The sequence below is a fragment of the Phalangium opilio genome, unplaced genomic scaffold, assembly GCF_054372755.1.
Source record: "Phalangium opilio isolate 3A_F unplaced genomic scaffold, DU_Popi_V2 ptg000003l_1, whole genome shotgun sequence".
Classification (NCBI taxonomy): Eukaryota; Metazoa; Arthropoda; class Arachnida; order Opiliones; family Phalangiidae; genus Phalangium; species Phalangium opilio.
Genome location: NW_028324145.1, coordinates 10,224,123 through 10,236,677, shown reverse-complemented (window position 1 = coordinate 10,236,677; position 12,555 = coordinate 10,224,123). Strand labels below are relative to the sequence as shown.

Below are 12,555 nucleotides of genomic sequence, written 5' to 3'. Positions count from 1 at the left end.
TTAGCACGAGGGGAATACGCTTTTTGTTCAAGGTTTGATGACTGATGACACATATAAATGATAACCCATTTAGACATCGCGCTCTCATAGACGGAACGACGTTGGCATCATCCCTTTAGACTATAATTATCACTTGCGATAACTTGTTTAAAAAGTTAGAAAATTAACCCCCAACTAGCTTATACGATTATGCTCTGTTAGTTCGTATGTTTGTGGTTTGTGTGTGGAGGAACGTGGTGGAGATTAGAGAGACCTTTTTACCTAGGTGTGGTAAGACCTTAAAGGGGCTGGCCGGAGCTGTTGGGGTGGGGGGGAGGTCAAACTGATGGTTAGCATATTGCTTACCCGCCCACCGCGACGGTGGCACCATTCCTTATGGCCAAAGAGCTGGGTGTTTTCCCCCTGAACTAAGGGCCGTCTCCCCCCAACAACGCTGGTGAGCCCCTTTAATATACACGTTGGCAAGATCTGACGTTGGCCATCTCGAATATTACCTTAGCGAGTTAGAAAACTTGAATACTGTAACTAACACGTCCTCCCCACCCCCAACCACGCCTAGCTAAAACGGAATATATTTTACGTGACTTGTTATACCTCAACTAACGCGATCGCCAATAAAAGCTTAATGTTCAATAAGGACAGACAAAGTCATACATCTTATAAGTCGGACTTACGCGGTTTTGACCCACTCACCTATACAAGATCCACTGTGGCGAATTTGGAGACAAACTCATCAAATTCTGATACAAATAGAAAGACATAATCAATTAGCCACAAAATTTGAAATTCAATAATTAAATATAATCATTAACCCTTAACAACCATATACAATTGAACAAATAATAATTGCTACCAACCATCTTAAGTAAATGATTTTTCATAATAAATTGCCAAAACAAATTGAAATCAAATAACTTCCAAATGAACAAAAATTAAAGTGAAAATGCCAGAATGTTGTTTTTTCCTTTTTTTTTTTAAATGCAAAGTCCAATTTTTGGCACATTTTTCAAATAGTACTTTGAATAATTAAAAATTTAAACACTGAATCAGTATTATTTGCATTTTATAAATTGTACTGTTTTTCGTTGGTATGTTTTTTTTTTTTCCTACTATTAAAAATTATTTCATTAAATTTTAATAACCCAATTATATTTTAAGTCTTGTATCATAAAATATGGACGTATATAAACTTTTATATTATTATTAATCTCTATTCTTTAATTTAACACTATTTAACTTAAGTTATTTAATATTTCTAAGTACTATCATTTAATAACCTAGCTTCATCCAAAATGGCTTTCGCGCCTAATTTGATAAAATCTTCGGCTAAATCTCTACCAAACTCTTCGGCTTTGGATAATTTGTAACTTTTAACACTCTCACTAGATGCTACGCTAGAGTAAGTCTCGCAACTTGATTTTGAATCCAAGTTTCTGTTAAAAATATTATTCTGGTTAAATTTTAAATCTATTTTCTTTGAAGAAATTATATTTTTTTCTCCATCGAGACTGAACACCCCACCAGTCATTTCTAACTCGTCATTTTCATCTAATTTAGTATAAACAGCTACTGGTGCGCTACACCCTCCTCCTAATCTTTTCATAAAAGCTCGCTCCGCAACACATTGAAGACTAGTCTTTTCATTACAAATTTTTGATAATAAATTCAAAGTTTTCGCATCCCCAGATCGACATTCCACCGCTAAGGCCCCTTGTCCTACAGCGTGCAGGCACTGATTTGAAGGTAGAAGACAGGAGATTCGGTTCTCCCAACCCATTCTTTTTAGACCAGCAGCGGCTAGAATGATGGCTGAATATTCCTTTCCTTCATCTAGTTTCTTCAAACGCGTGTTTAAGTTGCCCCTAATACTTTTAAATTGTAGATTTGGATGGAGTTTAGTAAGTTGGGCAATACGGCGTACCGAGCTTGTTCCCACAATGCAATCTTTCTCCAAATCACTCAAGCTTGAGCCATCAATTCCCGTTTTTAAAACTACAGCATCTGACGGATCTTCTCGTTCGCATATAGCTCCAATTACCATTCCATCTGGCAAAGTTGTAGGTAAATCCTTCAGGGAGTGAACGACAAAATCTACTTCTTCATTTTCCAAAGCAATCTCAAGTTCCTTGGTGAAAAGATTCTTTTCGCCAATTTTTGATAGAGCTTGATTTAAGATTCGATCACCGATTGTAGTCATGGTTATAATTTCAAAGGAATACGTGGGAAATATCTTTTTCAGTTCCTCAATTACCCAATGAGTTTGAATAAGAGCTAGTTCACTCTTTCTAGATCCAACTTTGAAAGTTTCCGAAGGTTGCACGGAATTCTTGTTAACATCACTGAGTTCAGTTTCGTTACCGTTTTCTCGCGAAATTTTTAACCGCTTTGCTGGAATTACGTTTTCACCATCGCTAGGCATTTTAATTTTTAATATTCACCTTTACCAATGAATCTCAGAAATTCTAAGCCTTGGCCTTTGTTTATTTTAACTTTGGTTTCTTTCTTCTCCTTCTTAACCGGCACCTCGCGTTACCGCGTTCGCGAAGAAACGCCAACTACTTATCTACGTCATTGTATCAATCAATTTCGTAATCGCCTCGAACGGATCTAAAATTTCGTAATTCTTAATAAGACAATCAAACTTAAGTACTTGAGAACGAGAGATTTCTTACCCCGGCTCTCTCTCCCGGGCTTCGGACACGTGTCGCCCTGACGATGGTATAGGTAAAACTGAACTGATTCTGCCGCTAGATGGCACCACGACTGCGCAGAGAAAAATCATCATTCCATGATTGGCTGAAAATGGCGCCAAAATTGATTAGGTTCAGTACACGCGCGTGCGTACGATCAAACTATACGTAGCCCGTAAAACCTAATTTCTTAAGCCTTTTATTCAATAGTTTTTACTTACTTTTAAGTTTGTAAATTGATATGTCCGACAAAACAATGTACCACCCTAAAATGACAAATAACAACTGGAACTAGCAGGCTGCCAATGTCTTTCGGATGATATTGGGTAAGTTCTAAATAATAAAAAAGGCATAGACTCGTAATTCATGTAAAATATAAAACATTTTTATACACAACAAATGTACATGGTGTGTTGGGAAGTGGTGTTTGGGTATTGCTCCAATATATAAATACAAAATAGACTTGTTTTGACTACAATGTAATACGTCTTACAGTGCTTACTATTCTCTCTCTTCCTCCCCCTACTTATCTCTTCTTATTATTTAAAAAGAGCAAATAATAATAATAATTCTTCGATTGCTCAAAAAAAAAAAAAACACTTTTCAATCAATTATTATTCGTGAGGGGAAAACTTATATGTTAATAAATATACAATGGCAGTTGAGTTTTGGTATTTGTTTTTAAACTAATTAATTTTATAATATTTTATTTGGTACCAAAAAATTTTGCTTAAAGTTTTGGAACTCAAGTAAAATATTTCTATGGACTACGTTTATTGGACTATGTTATGTTTTATATCGGAATCCCGTTAAGGCTTATTAGCGGGATTATGAGGTATTCGAGGGTTTTCTCTGTTGGTTTTTTTTTGTCAAATAACATTAAATTATAATAATAATAAGGGGGGAGGGAGGTGCGATATTTTTTTTAATAATGTACATTCGAGATTTTTGTCGAGATATCTCGGAGAGAAAAGAAAAATATTTTTACAAAAGATTTTTTGGATATTATTTTTGGTCAAAAAAAAAAAATAAAACAACTTTGTTTTTCCCAAAAAAAAATATTCAGATAATAAAACAAACCGACTTTGTATATTTACGAATGGCCCCTAAAGATAATTATTATTTTCTGTAGTTTTTAGTTAGTTTAGTTTGGTTAGTTTTTAGTAGAGTACAAAAAACGTGGAAAAATATTCTGATTTCTTTTTTTTTTTTTTTTTTGTTAAATATATAATACACCCTTTTTGCGTTAATATTTATAGTGAGATATTTGAGAGAGAAAAATTACTATTTATTTAGTATCTAAATAGCCAAGTTTTCTTTTTACGCGGCGTAAAATAATTTAAATATTATACCAAACTAGTTTTTAATAAAAATTGTCACAAACGATGTTTTTCGATGTTTTTTTTTTTTTTTTTTTACAAGTATCGAAAATATGTCAGTGACGTTTTTGGACGATTATAGGTTAGTATATATATATTCGTTTATTACTGTGATGATTAAGTGGGGGGGGGGGTGTTTTTAAATGGTTATAATTTATAGTTAATTATTAAAAAATGCGATTAATTTCCATAAATATTACTTGTATCATATGAAAAATTAAATTCTGCATTTTTTTTTTTTTTTCAAATATTTTTTATAACTAAATGTTTTGTAGTTTTTTTGGTTTTTTTTTGGGTTTTTTAATTTTTTTATCGATTTGGCAAGTTGGTTTTTCAATTAACTATTTACATAAGAACATAATTAAATTTCGTGTTAATTATAATTAACATCGAAATTAAAATAAACTAATAATACCCTTAGAATCCTCCATATTTGAAAGGCAATTGATCTAAAAACTTCGTTTTTTTTTGTTTTTTTTTTAATTAAAATTAAAAGTTTCAGTCTGCCCTTTCTTAATTAAATATACTACTTTTTTAAATTGGCATATTCGGGGAATTTTTTGTTAATTATTTTCTAACTAAAAAGAAATCTTTCTTCGAAATTAACAGTTTTTCAAAAATTTAGAAATTAACCTAGAATTTTGTTAAAAAAAAAAAAAAAAAAAAAAAAAGGTTTTTTTTTTAATAAATGTAATTTTGCATAACGTCGCTTACTTTAGCGATTAAGATCCGAATTTTAAAATTTTAAACTAATTACAAATGGCAAAAGTAATTCGTAGACTGTTACAAGCCCAAAGTGATTAAATTCCGAATTAACGTCAAGAATAATAAATCGTTTTAAAGTTTGAAACTACGCGTTAATTCTTTGTAAATCGCGATAGGAAACAAAAATATGTGGAAGAAACAAAATCTACTACAGTATATTCCGAGAGTCGCTTTTAACTGTTAGAAGAGGGACGAAAAAACTCCAAAGAAATAAGCTTCTTTAGATATTCATAAAAGAGTCAATGCCGTATCCCAAGAAGTCTTCGCTTCCTATAATATCAGTGACTTCAGGCGTGGTGTAATCGGGGAATTCAAAGTGAGAGCCTGAACTGGAATGGGAGCTGGCCGTTTCGTGGTAATCAAACTCTTGTTTGATCATTTCTCGTTTAATGACGATAGTGGGCGTGGTGGTGGTGGATTCAACCACCGCGTTACCGGAATTGTTGACTGAAATAATCGAGTTATTCAATTCTTCGGACCAATGTTGGATAGTATCGGCTAGAGTGTCCAAATCGGCTAGATCTTCGCTACTGGGAGCGTTTGAAATGAAGGAAGTCGCGGAAGAACTCGAACTACTACTAGAAGACGAGCCCGGCGAACCGGGTCCCGTCGAATGTCCGCTATCTACCAGTCCAAATTGCTTCTCAAAGACATCCTCGTAAAAGGATATATTGGCGCTTTCGGGGGAAGCCGGGTCTTCGTCGGAAGTAGCCGGGGTGCGAGGGACTTTGGCCGGTGGTGGCGTTAATTGGGTACCGAGTGAAGGAACCCTTTTACTTTGTCGAATACTGTCGCGGAATTTTTTGTCGATTTTTAGTTTTAGTTTCAGACGGTTAGCCTGTTGTTTGTTGTTAGGGAGAACGGACGGCGTCATTTGTTGTCTCGCGTGATGGACTTGTTGCGTGGTGTGGTGGTTCCCGACCGGCGAAGAAGACTGGTGGACGGGACTCTTAACCAGGAGACTCCTGGACGCTGCGGCAATGGCGTGTTTCGAAGGTTTCGCCGATCTCCTTTTGTTACTGGCGCTACTCGAAGTCGTACTTGAAACGACGCATTCCGTCGTAGTGTGATGTCCGGTGTTAGATCGGGGACGTTCGGCTTTGGGTTGTGGCTTAGCCTTTTTCCTTGGTCTGTATTTGTAATCCGGATATTCCTGGAAAGTCACAAAAAACACAGAAATAAATGGTTAGAACTTTCGCTCAGAGTTTCGACCCAATACACTTTTGAAATACGTAATCAGTAGGACTAAACCAAACTATAATTGACCAAAATAAAAGAACATATCTAGGTTTCCACAATGAACGCCAATAAATCGTTTGTTCAATAAAAACAAAACTTTGGTTTCCAAATTCCCCCTCCCCCTTTTTTCCCTTTTCAGCAATCGCTTTGTTGTTTGTTCCGACATTAAAATACATAATAACAACTGATTTGTTTTTTTTATAAGTATTGTTTCACGATAGTCAGTCAGCTGTGAAATAAGGCTCTTTATTAAAACTAAACAACACACCTACACTATGACTGAGAGAGAGAACAAAAGTTTGTTGTCCAAATTAAAATTAAAATTAAGCGCGTGTCAAAATTAAACTCTTTCGAAAGAGCCCCAATTCAACCAATGCTCTTAGACTTTTTCAAGGAGCAAAAATAATCCAAAAATCTCATTCCTAGTTTTACACTTCAATGTTTTTGAGACCTAAAGATAAAAGCAAGGTTCGCGGTACTTGAGAGAAAGAGAGAGAGAGAGAGTAAAAAAAAAACACACCTAAAAATAGAATCAAAATCCAGTTACTCAATCATATTTTGAGAGAGTTTGGGAACTTTTCGTTAGTGCCAAGGGAAAAATGGAAGGTTTAACGAGATTAGGCTTAGCTACTAAGTGCTAACAGGCAACCCAGCCAGCCATATTTCAAAAAGAAAACCAGACAAGTGTTGCCAGAGTCATTCGCGAGTACAACAGACTAAAAATATTGTAGAATTCTGTTCGATACTCTAATAAAAATTACTGGCAACACTGAAGCGCAGGATTAAAGTTAAGAAACGTGTGGGAGAAAATTACTCTAGCCCCTTTTGTGTACACACAATCTCTAAAGTGTCTCTTGTGCCAAATAGGCCAAGATCATAACACAGAAAAATCTTTGGAAAAAGAAAGCGTGGCCAAGTCATTATTTAAGTCTTTTGTTGGTAAACAAAATGTAATCCTTACAGAAAGACACAACCGCGACAGCGGAATGAAAGGATTTAGTTTAAACATTAACAGATTGAAATGGTGGTTATTTTAAAGCGTGTGTAAAGATCCAACAATTTAGGCTGAACCAATTAAGATATGAATGCAACGCAACCTTAAAAAGGGTTTATAATAAAACTTGAAATTTGTACTTTCACCATAATTTTTATTAAACTATCTCTCTTTCTCTCTCTATCTGATAGATTCGAGTCCCATTTATTTTTCTCTGTTACATTATTTATTTACGCATGGTTAGATTCTACTTCTTTAGTTTTTTAACAACGCAGCGGGAGGGCCAGCTTTTCAAGTTGGCCAAGAAGAAATTGGGGCTACACACAAACACAAATTTCCGTCTACTATTAACCGAGGCGAATTACTATTAATTAAGGTGAGGGGGGGGGGGTAGAAAGGCGACGACTAATTTACTAGAGAAACGAACCGATAGACCTTATAAAATAGAGATAGATAATAATGTGGGACCCACATTTCGGGGTTATGGTTAGTTTTGTTTCGAAATAACTGGCTCTACACCAAAAAAGTTTTATTACAGGTTTCGTTAATTCTTTAGCCCTCTTTCTCTTATCCAAGATTTTATAATTTTAATTTTTAAAGGTTTTTTTTTCTTTTAAAAGGGATACTAAAGTGTATCAATAAATATATTTATTTATTGTTTTTTAATTTCAAATAATCAAATATTTGCTTTAAAAAAATTCCGATTCGTCACTGAAGAAAATGCTAATTATTATTATAATTAATTTTCGTAATCAATCATTTCATTTAAGTATCCAATTAAGCGCGAACCACTCTCGTTCAAATATTCACTAGTTGAGAAATGTTTTAGAGACTCTTAAAAGCTTTGTTTAAAAACCCTAACTTCTAGTTTAACAAAAACTTCGTGAAACTTCGGAGAATAATGTTAAGTAAAAGTGGGTACTTAAAAATCAAGTAATTCCGGCGTTGTTAACCCTTAAAATGACCTCATACATTAACAAGTACCAAAGATCGGCGTTAACTAAATTTTAACACGAGAAATTAATTTTTAAAAGGGGCTAGAGACATTTCCTCCCATGTTACAGGGTTGCCAATAATTTGCGAGAGCGTCTAAGCAGGTTTGGGAACTGAATTGAACAGAATACTACAAGCTTTTCAGACTGTATTGAATTGCAGTTGCAAATGACACTGGCAACACCATTGGTTATAACAAACAAGCTATAGATACAAATTCCTTCAAAATCAAATCATATTACAAACATTTCCCAAGCAACGTATTTAAAATTTTTCTAACAAGGTCCCTTAATCTCTACATAAGATAAATACCCTATGGAAAAAAACTCCATTTTCCTCCCAAAAATGGTAAAAAAACTGGCGGGTTTAGTGGGTTGCTAACTCGTGAAGTATAAATCGGAAACGGGGTTGGATTAAAAACATCTGGAAAATTTTTCTTTTGGTGTAAAAAAAAAGAACCACGACGGGACGTCATTTCCTCTCTCTTTAGAAAGAGTCTATCTTGTTTATTACCCGCAAAATAAAAAATATTATTCCCTTATCTGTCAAACGGAGGACATACAAACGGTTTTTGGAATAGTTTGCAGTGTAACTGAGATCAAATAAGAGTTATTATGCCGTCCTTGTGGTTGCTTATTATTATTAGAAAAAAAATTACTAATTTTCTCTCTCTCTCTCTCTCTCTAAACGAGTTAGAAATGACCCTCACCACAAAGTATAGGGGAATACACATGTATTTTTATATTGTGTTTATTCAATATCCCCATGAATAATGGTCCGGAACCAAGAAATTGGTTAAAAGGGGTGGGATAAACTGGATTTCCGGAAATTACCAAGGGTGTTTCCAGAGGTTTCAAATTTACGCGAATTACGAAGTTTTGTTAAGGATTTTATGAATTGTTTAAGATGAGATTTTGAATTTTCAGACATCTTACGTAAAAATGACAGATTTTAGATTAAGATATTAATATTTGTAACCATTTTATATGAAGATTTCAGATTATTTTGCCTTTAAAACCATTTTAGATGGAGATTTTGGATTTTACAGAACGTCTTTAATCAAGATTTCACGTTTATAATCATTCTGGATTATGATTTATAATTTAATAGACATTTTAAATTAAGATTTCGCGTTTATAACCATTGTGGATTAAGATTTATAATTTTATAGGCATTTTAAATTAAGATTTCGCGTTTATAACCATTGTGGATTAAGATTTATAATTTTATAGGCATTTTAAATTAAGATTTCGCGTTTATAACCATTGTGGATTAAGATTTATAATTTTATAGACATTTTAAATTAAGATTTAGCGTTTAAAACGATTTACTTTGGAAGAGTTAAAAAAAAACAATACTACACTACCAAGAAAACAACTAGTCATAATATTCTAATAACAAATTCCGGTTCAATGTTGTTACATTACGAGCCATATTGATATGATAAAATTTTCCTCGCTTAATCTACCAAGTTTGAGGTTTTTTCCCATCCCCCCTTTCGTATTCCTTTCCCCGTTAATGAGAATTTCCTTTAAAAGTAGCCTACTCATCGCTCTCTCCCCTTTCTACCGAAATTGTGATGACAGCACTACACTGTCAATCGATTAACGAGAAAACCAAAACGCAAAATAACACACAAATCTTAACAGTTCTTTCCCAAGCAAAGGTTAAATTTGCGACATTGTTTTTAACATTGGGAAGTATATAAAACGGTCTGTTGCCAAGCAAAAATAATATTTTGGGAAAATAACCTCGAGAAGTCAGACTCTAAAACCTCTAATGATTTTTAGAATATATACACGGTTGGAAAGATAGCCTTGACAACACTAACCAGTTTTTGGGGAGTTTTAAACCAAGCGTTTCTGACGATAATTTTCCGTTAAATCAAAAGCGTAATAACGTTAATTAATTTAAAAACATTCCCGGAGCGAGCGAGCGAGCGAACGTGATTGAAACGAAACGCTAATTACCTGCATATGTAACAATCTTAACCTTTCAGCTTCGTCAATGAAAGGTTGTCTTTCTCCGTCAGTCAACATCTTCCACCTTTTTCCGAGTCTTTTTGAAATTTCGGCGTTATGCATTTCCGGTTGTTGTTCGCATATCTTGCGCCTTTCAATTTGACTCCAGACCATGAAAGCGTTCATGGGCCTTTTAACGTGATTGGTTACTTTTTTGCATCGTGTAGCGTCCGTGTATGGTGTCCTAGAATTGGCGTTAACTTTAAGGGATCCGAAAGGCGCCAAAGTGTTGGTGAAAGACAAAACTTTCATCTGTTTTTTAGACTCTTGAACACTGAATCCGCTATTACTGTCCTCCTCGTCTTCGGACATACTTAGGTGGCCACCGTTTTGGGGCACCATTTGAAACGTTTTCGCGAAAATTTTGACGCTCACAAATTTATAGAACCCTGCGAGATAATCCACCAATGACGCGAATTATTAATCCACAAAATGCGAAAGTTATCCGTGGGTTTTGGCGCGAACTGTCTCGTGAAGGTTCTCTAGGAAAAAAACGCGCCAAAAATTTAATCCCACGCTTTAATTTTTCGCTAGCGAACGCGTAAGTATAAGCTGGGATTTGGGACGCGCAAAATCTCGCGTTCTTCCCCAGCGATTCCAAGAGGCAAACTAAACCAAAACGAGCCAAGCTTTCCCTTTTACGCGGGAAAGAGCGGAGACCAGGGACCCCAGACCGAGAGAAACGTCACGCAAATTTCGACGAATAGGATCGAGAGAGTATTCAAGGTGAACGCCCCCGTGGCTCTTTCAAGGCTACCTCGCGCTGTCAGCTGGAACAAAACTAAACGGGGGAAATGAAAACGCGAAAGAGGGAAACTAACCCTCTAGAGTTTTCTTCGCCTCCCCTCTTATTCCTTTTAATGATTTTTTTCCCGCCACTTTTTTTCGCGCCCGATATATATATATGTAAGTTTTAACTCGCGGGAAACATTTCGGAACACGTGCTTTCTCTCGATGATGTTTAAAAGGGCGGGAAAGTTAGGCCTAGCTGAGGATGTCAATAATTCCCAGCTACACTTTTCTTACGAAATTTTTGTACGCGATTATTAAGTACATAAAAGTTTGCGGCAATTCATTGATAATGATGACAAAAACACGGTTCAAAAACACTTTTCAAGTTCGAATCTCGTTCGAAACTACTAGTACCATACTCGAAATTAATGGATAGTTGACGGATGACTAAGCGAAAATTAGCGCCTACACCCACCACGTGGAAGAAAAAAAATGAGGCCCTACAGCTCTACTAGATTGAATTACTCGTTACCAACAACTTGGAAGTTCACTTTCACCCACATAAACATAATTAACAACAGTTTTAAACAAATTAAGAGAACGTTCAAGAAAAAGACCCAACTCTTTGAAAAATTGGTTGAGAGTGATTTTCCCCAATTAAATTTCCAAAGGTATTTAGCATTTCTCTTAGACACAATTATCGAATGATTAGAGAAGAATTAAAAATTAATAGTAAATTTATTCATTTCAATTAAAATGCTTTTTCATCCAGTCTGAAACTGAAATTATCTTCCCCAACTTTCCATCCCCCCAGTTTTTTTTAGGGAGAGCGCGTTTCAGCCTGTTATTAAAAGTACCTCTCCCGATCAAGGCTAAATTCGTAATGACCTCGGTGGAAAACGTTGACCTTGTAACCTCGAGAAGCCTGATCTCTCCCTCTCTCTTTTTTTCTCGCGCTCTCTAGGAACGAGCTCGCGCTCTACGAAACTTGGAACAAGCCCAAGAAGCTCGCTGACCCTCTCTTTCAGGGAAAATTGGCAGACTGGCGTAATTCGCGCCTGCGCCGTTGAGCGGAAAACGAAAAATTAACTCCGGAAAAATTGCCTAATCGTGCCTGAGCTTAAGAAGCACCCCAAGTCGGGGAAATTAGACCTACAAACTAATTTATAACCGTCAGTTTCAAGTGACCTAATATTATTTTAAGATACACTAAGTTTCAAGCTTGAAAGGGACCGATATTTGCCTAGAAAAAACAAATAAAACCTTAGAAAGGACAACGTTCGCGTAAAAACAAACTTGTTGGGGCCTCGGACGGGATCAAAGTTCATGTAGAAAATTAGTAACGGTCTTCTAAAGGGATCAAAAGTCGTGTTGAGCATCAGATAATTCCTTACGAAGGTCAAAGTTCGAATATAAAGCCTCTTAAACTGTTGCGAGCAATTAAAAGTTTCATACAAAGCTTGAAAACACCAAAATTTCTATTTCAAAGCCGTATTTTCATAGTTTGACATTGCAAAGGGAGGAATATGGAGACTTAGGCCTAAAACGTCACCGCCAAAGTTGTTTTCTTCCGTTATTAATCTAAATTTGGCGCACTTATGAGCATGCAGTTTACAGTGGCAATAAAAGTTTCTTATCGGTGGTAGCAGCCATGCCTTAGTTGGCCATTTATGTTATTAAAGCGTTTTGTTATTAACTTCCTGATTGATTACAGCTGCATCGGGTTAGGCCTATAAGATTAC

The 12,555-nt window shown here is 35.4% G+C and overlaps 2 protein-coding genes across 2 annotated transcripts; both read right to left on the bottom strand.

Annotated features, from left to right (window-relative positions):
* Window positions 1-779: 779 nt before the first annotated feature.
* On the bottom strand, window positions 780-2,922 carry Hmbs (porphobilinogen deaminase-like protein l(3)02640). The gene has a single exon (XM_089840601.1). It carries the CDS (start codon window positions 2,417-2,419, stop codon window positions 1,256-1,258), a length of 1,164 nt encoding a protein of 387 aa, XP_089696727.1. The 5' UTR covers window positions 2,420-2,922; the 3' UTR covers window positions 780-1,255.
* Window positions 2,923-3,053: 131 nt separating this feature from the next.
* LOC149717718 (uncharacterized) lies at window positions 3,054-10,712 on the bottom strand. The gene is made up of 2 exons (XM_089840599.1): window positions 10,031-10,712; window positions 3,054-5,987 (listed from the first exon to the last, which is right to left on the bottom strand). Exons 1-2 carry the CDS (start codon window positions 10,421-10,423, stop codon window positions 5,055-5,057), a joined length of 1,326 nt encoding a protein of 441 aa, XP_089696725.1. The 5' UTR covers window positions 10,424-10,712; the 3' UTR covers window positions 3,054-5,054.
* Window positions 10,713-12,555: the final 1,843 nt, after the last annotated feature.

What these genes read in the sequence shown, in the direction of transcription:
- LOC149717718 (XM_089840599.1), bottom strand. Translation starts at nt 10,423, where the DNA reads ATGGTGCCCCAAAACGGTGGCCACCTAAGTATGTCCGAAGACGAGGAG. An exon ending in TAAGATTGTTACATATGCAG is followed by an intron (nt 5,988 to 10,030) that starts GTAATTAGCGTT and finishes GTGACTTTCCAG; the next exon opens with GAATATCCGGATTACAAATA.
- Hmbs (XM_089840601.1), bottom strand. Translation starts at nt 2,419, where the DNA reads ATGCCTAGCGATGGTGAAAACGTAATTCCAGCAAAGCGGTTAAAAATT.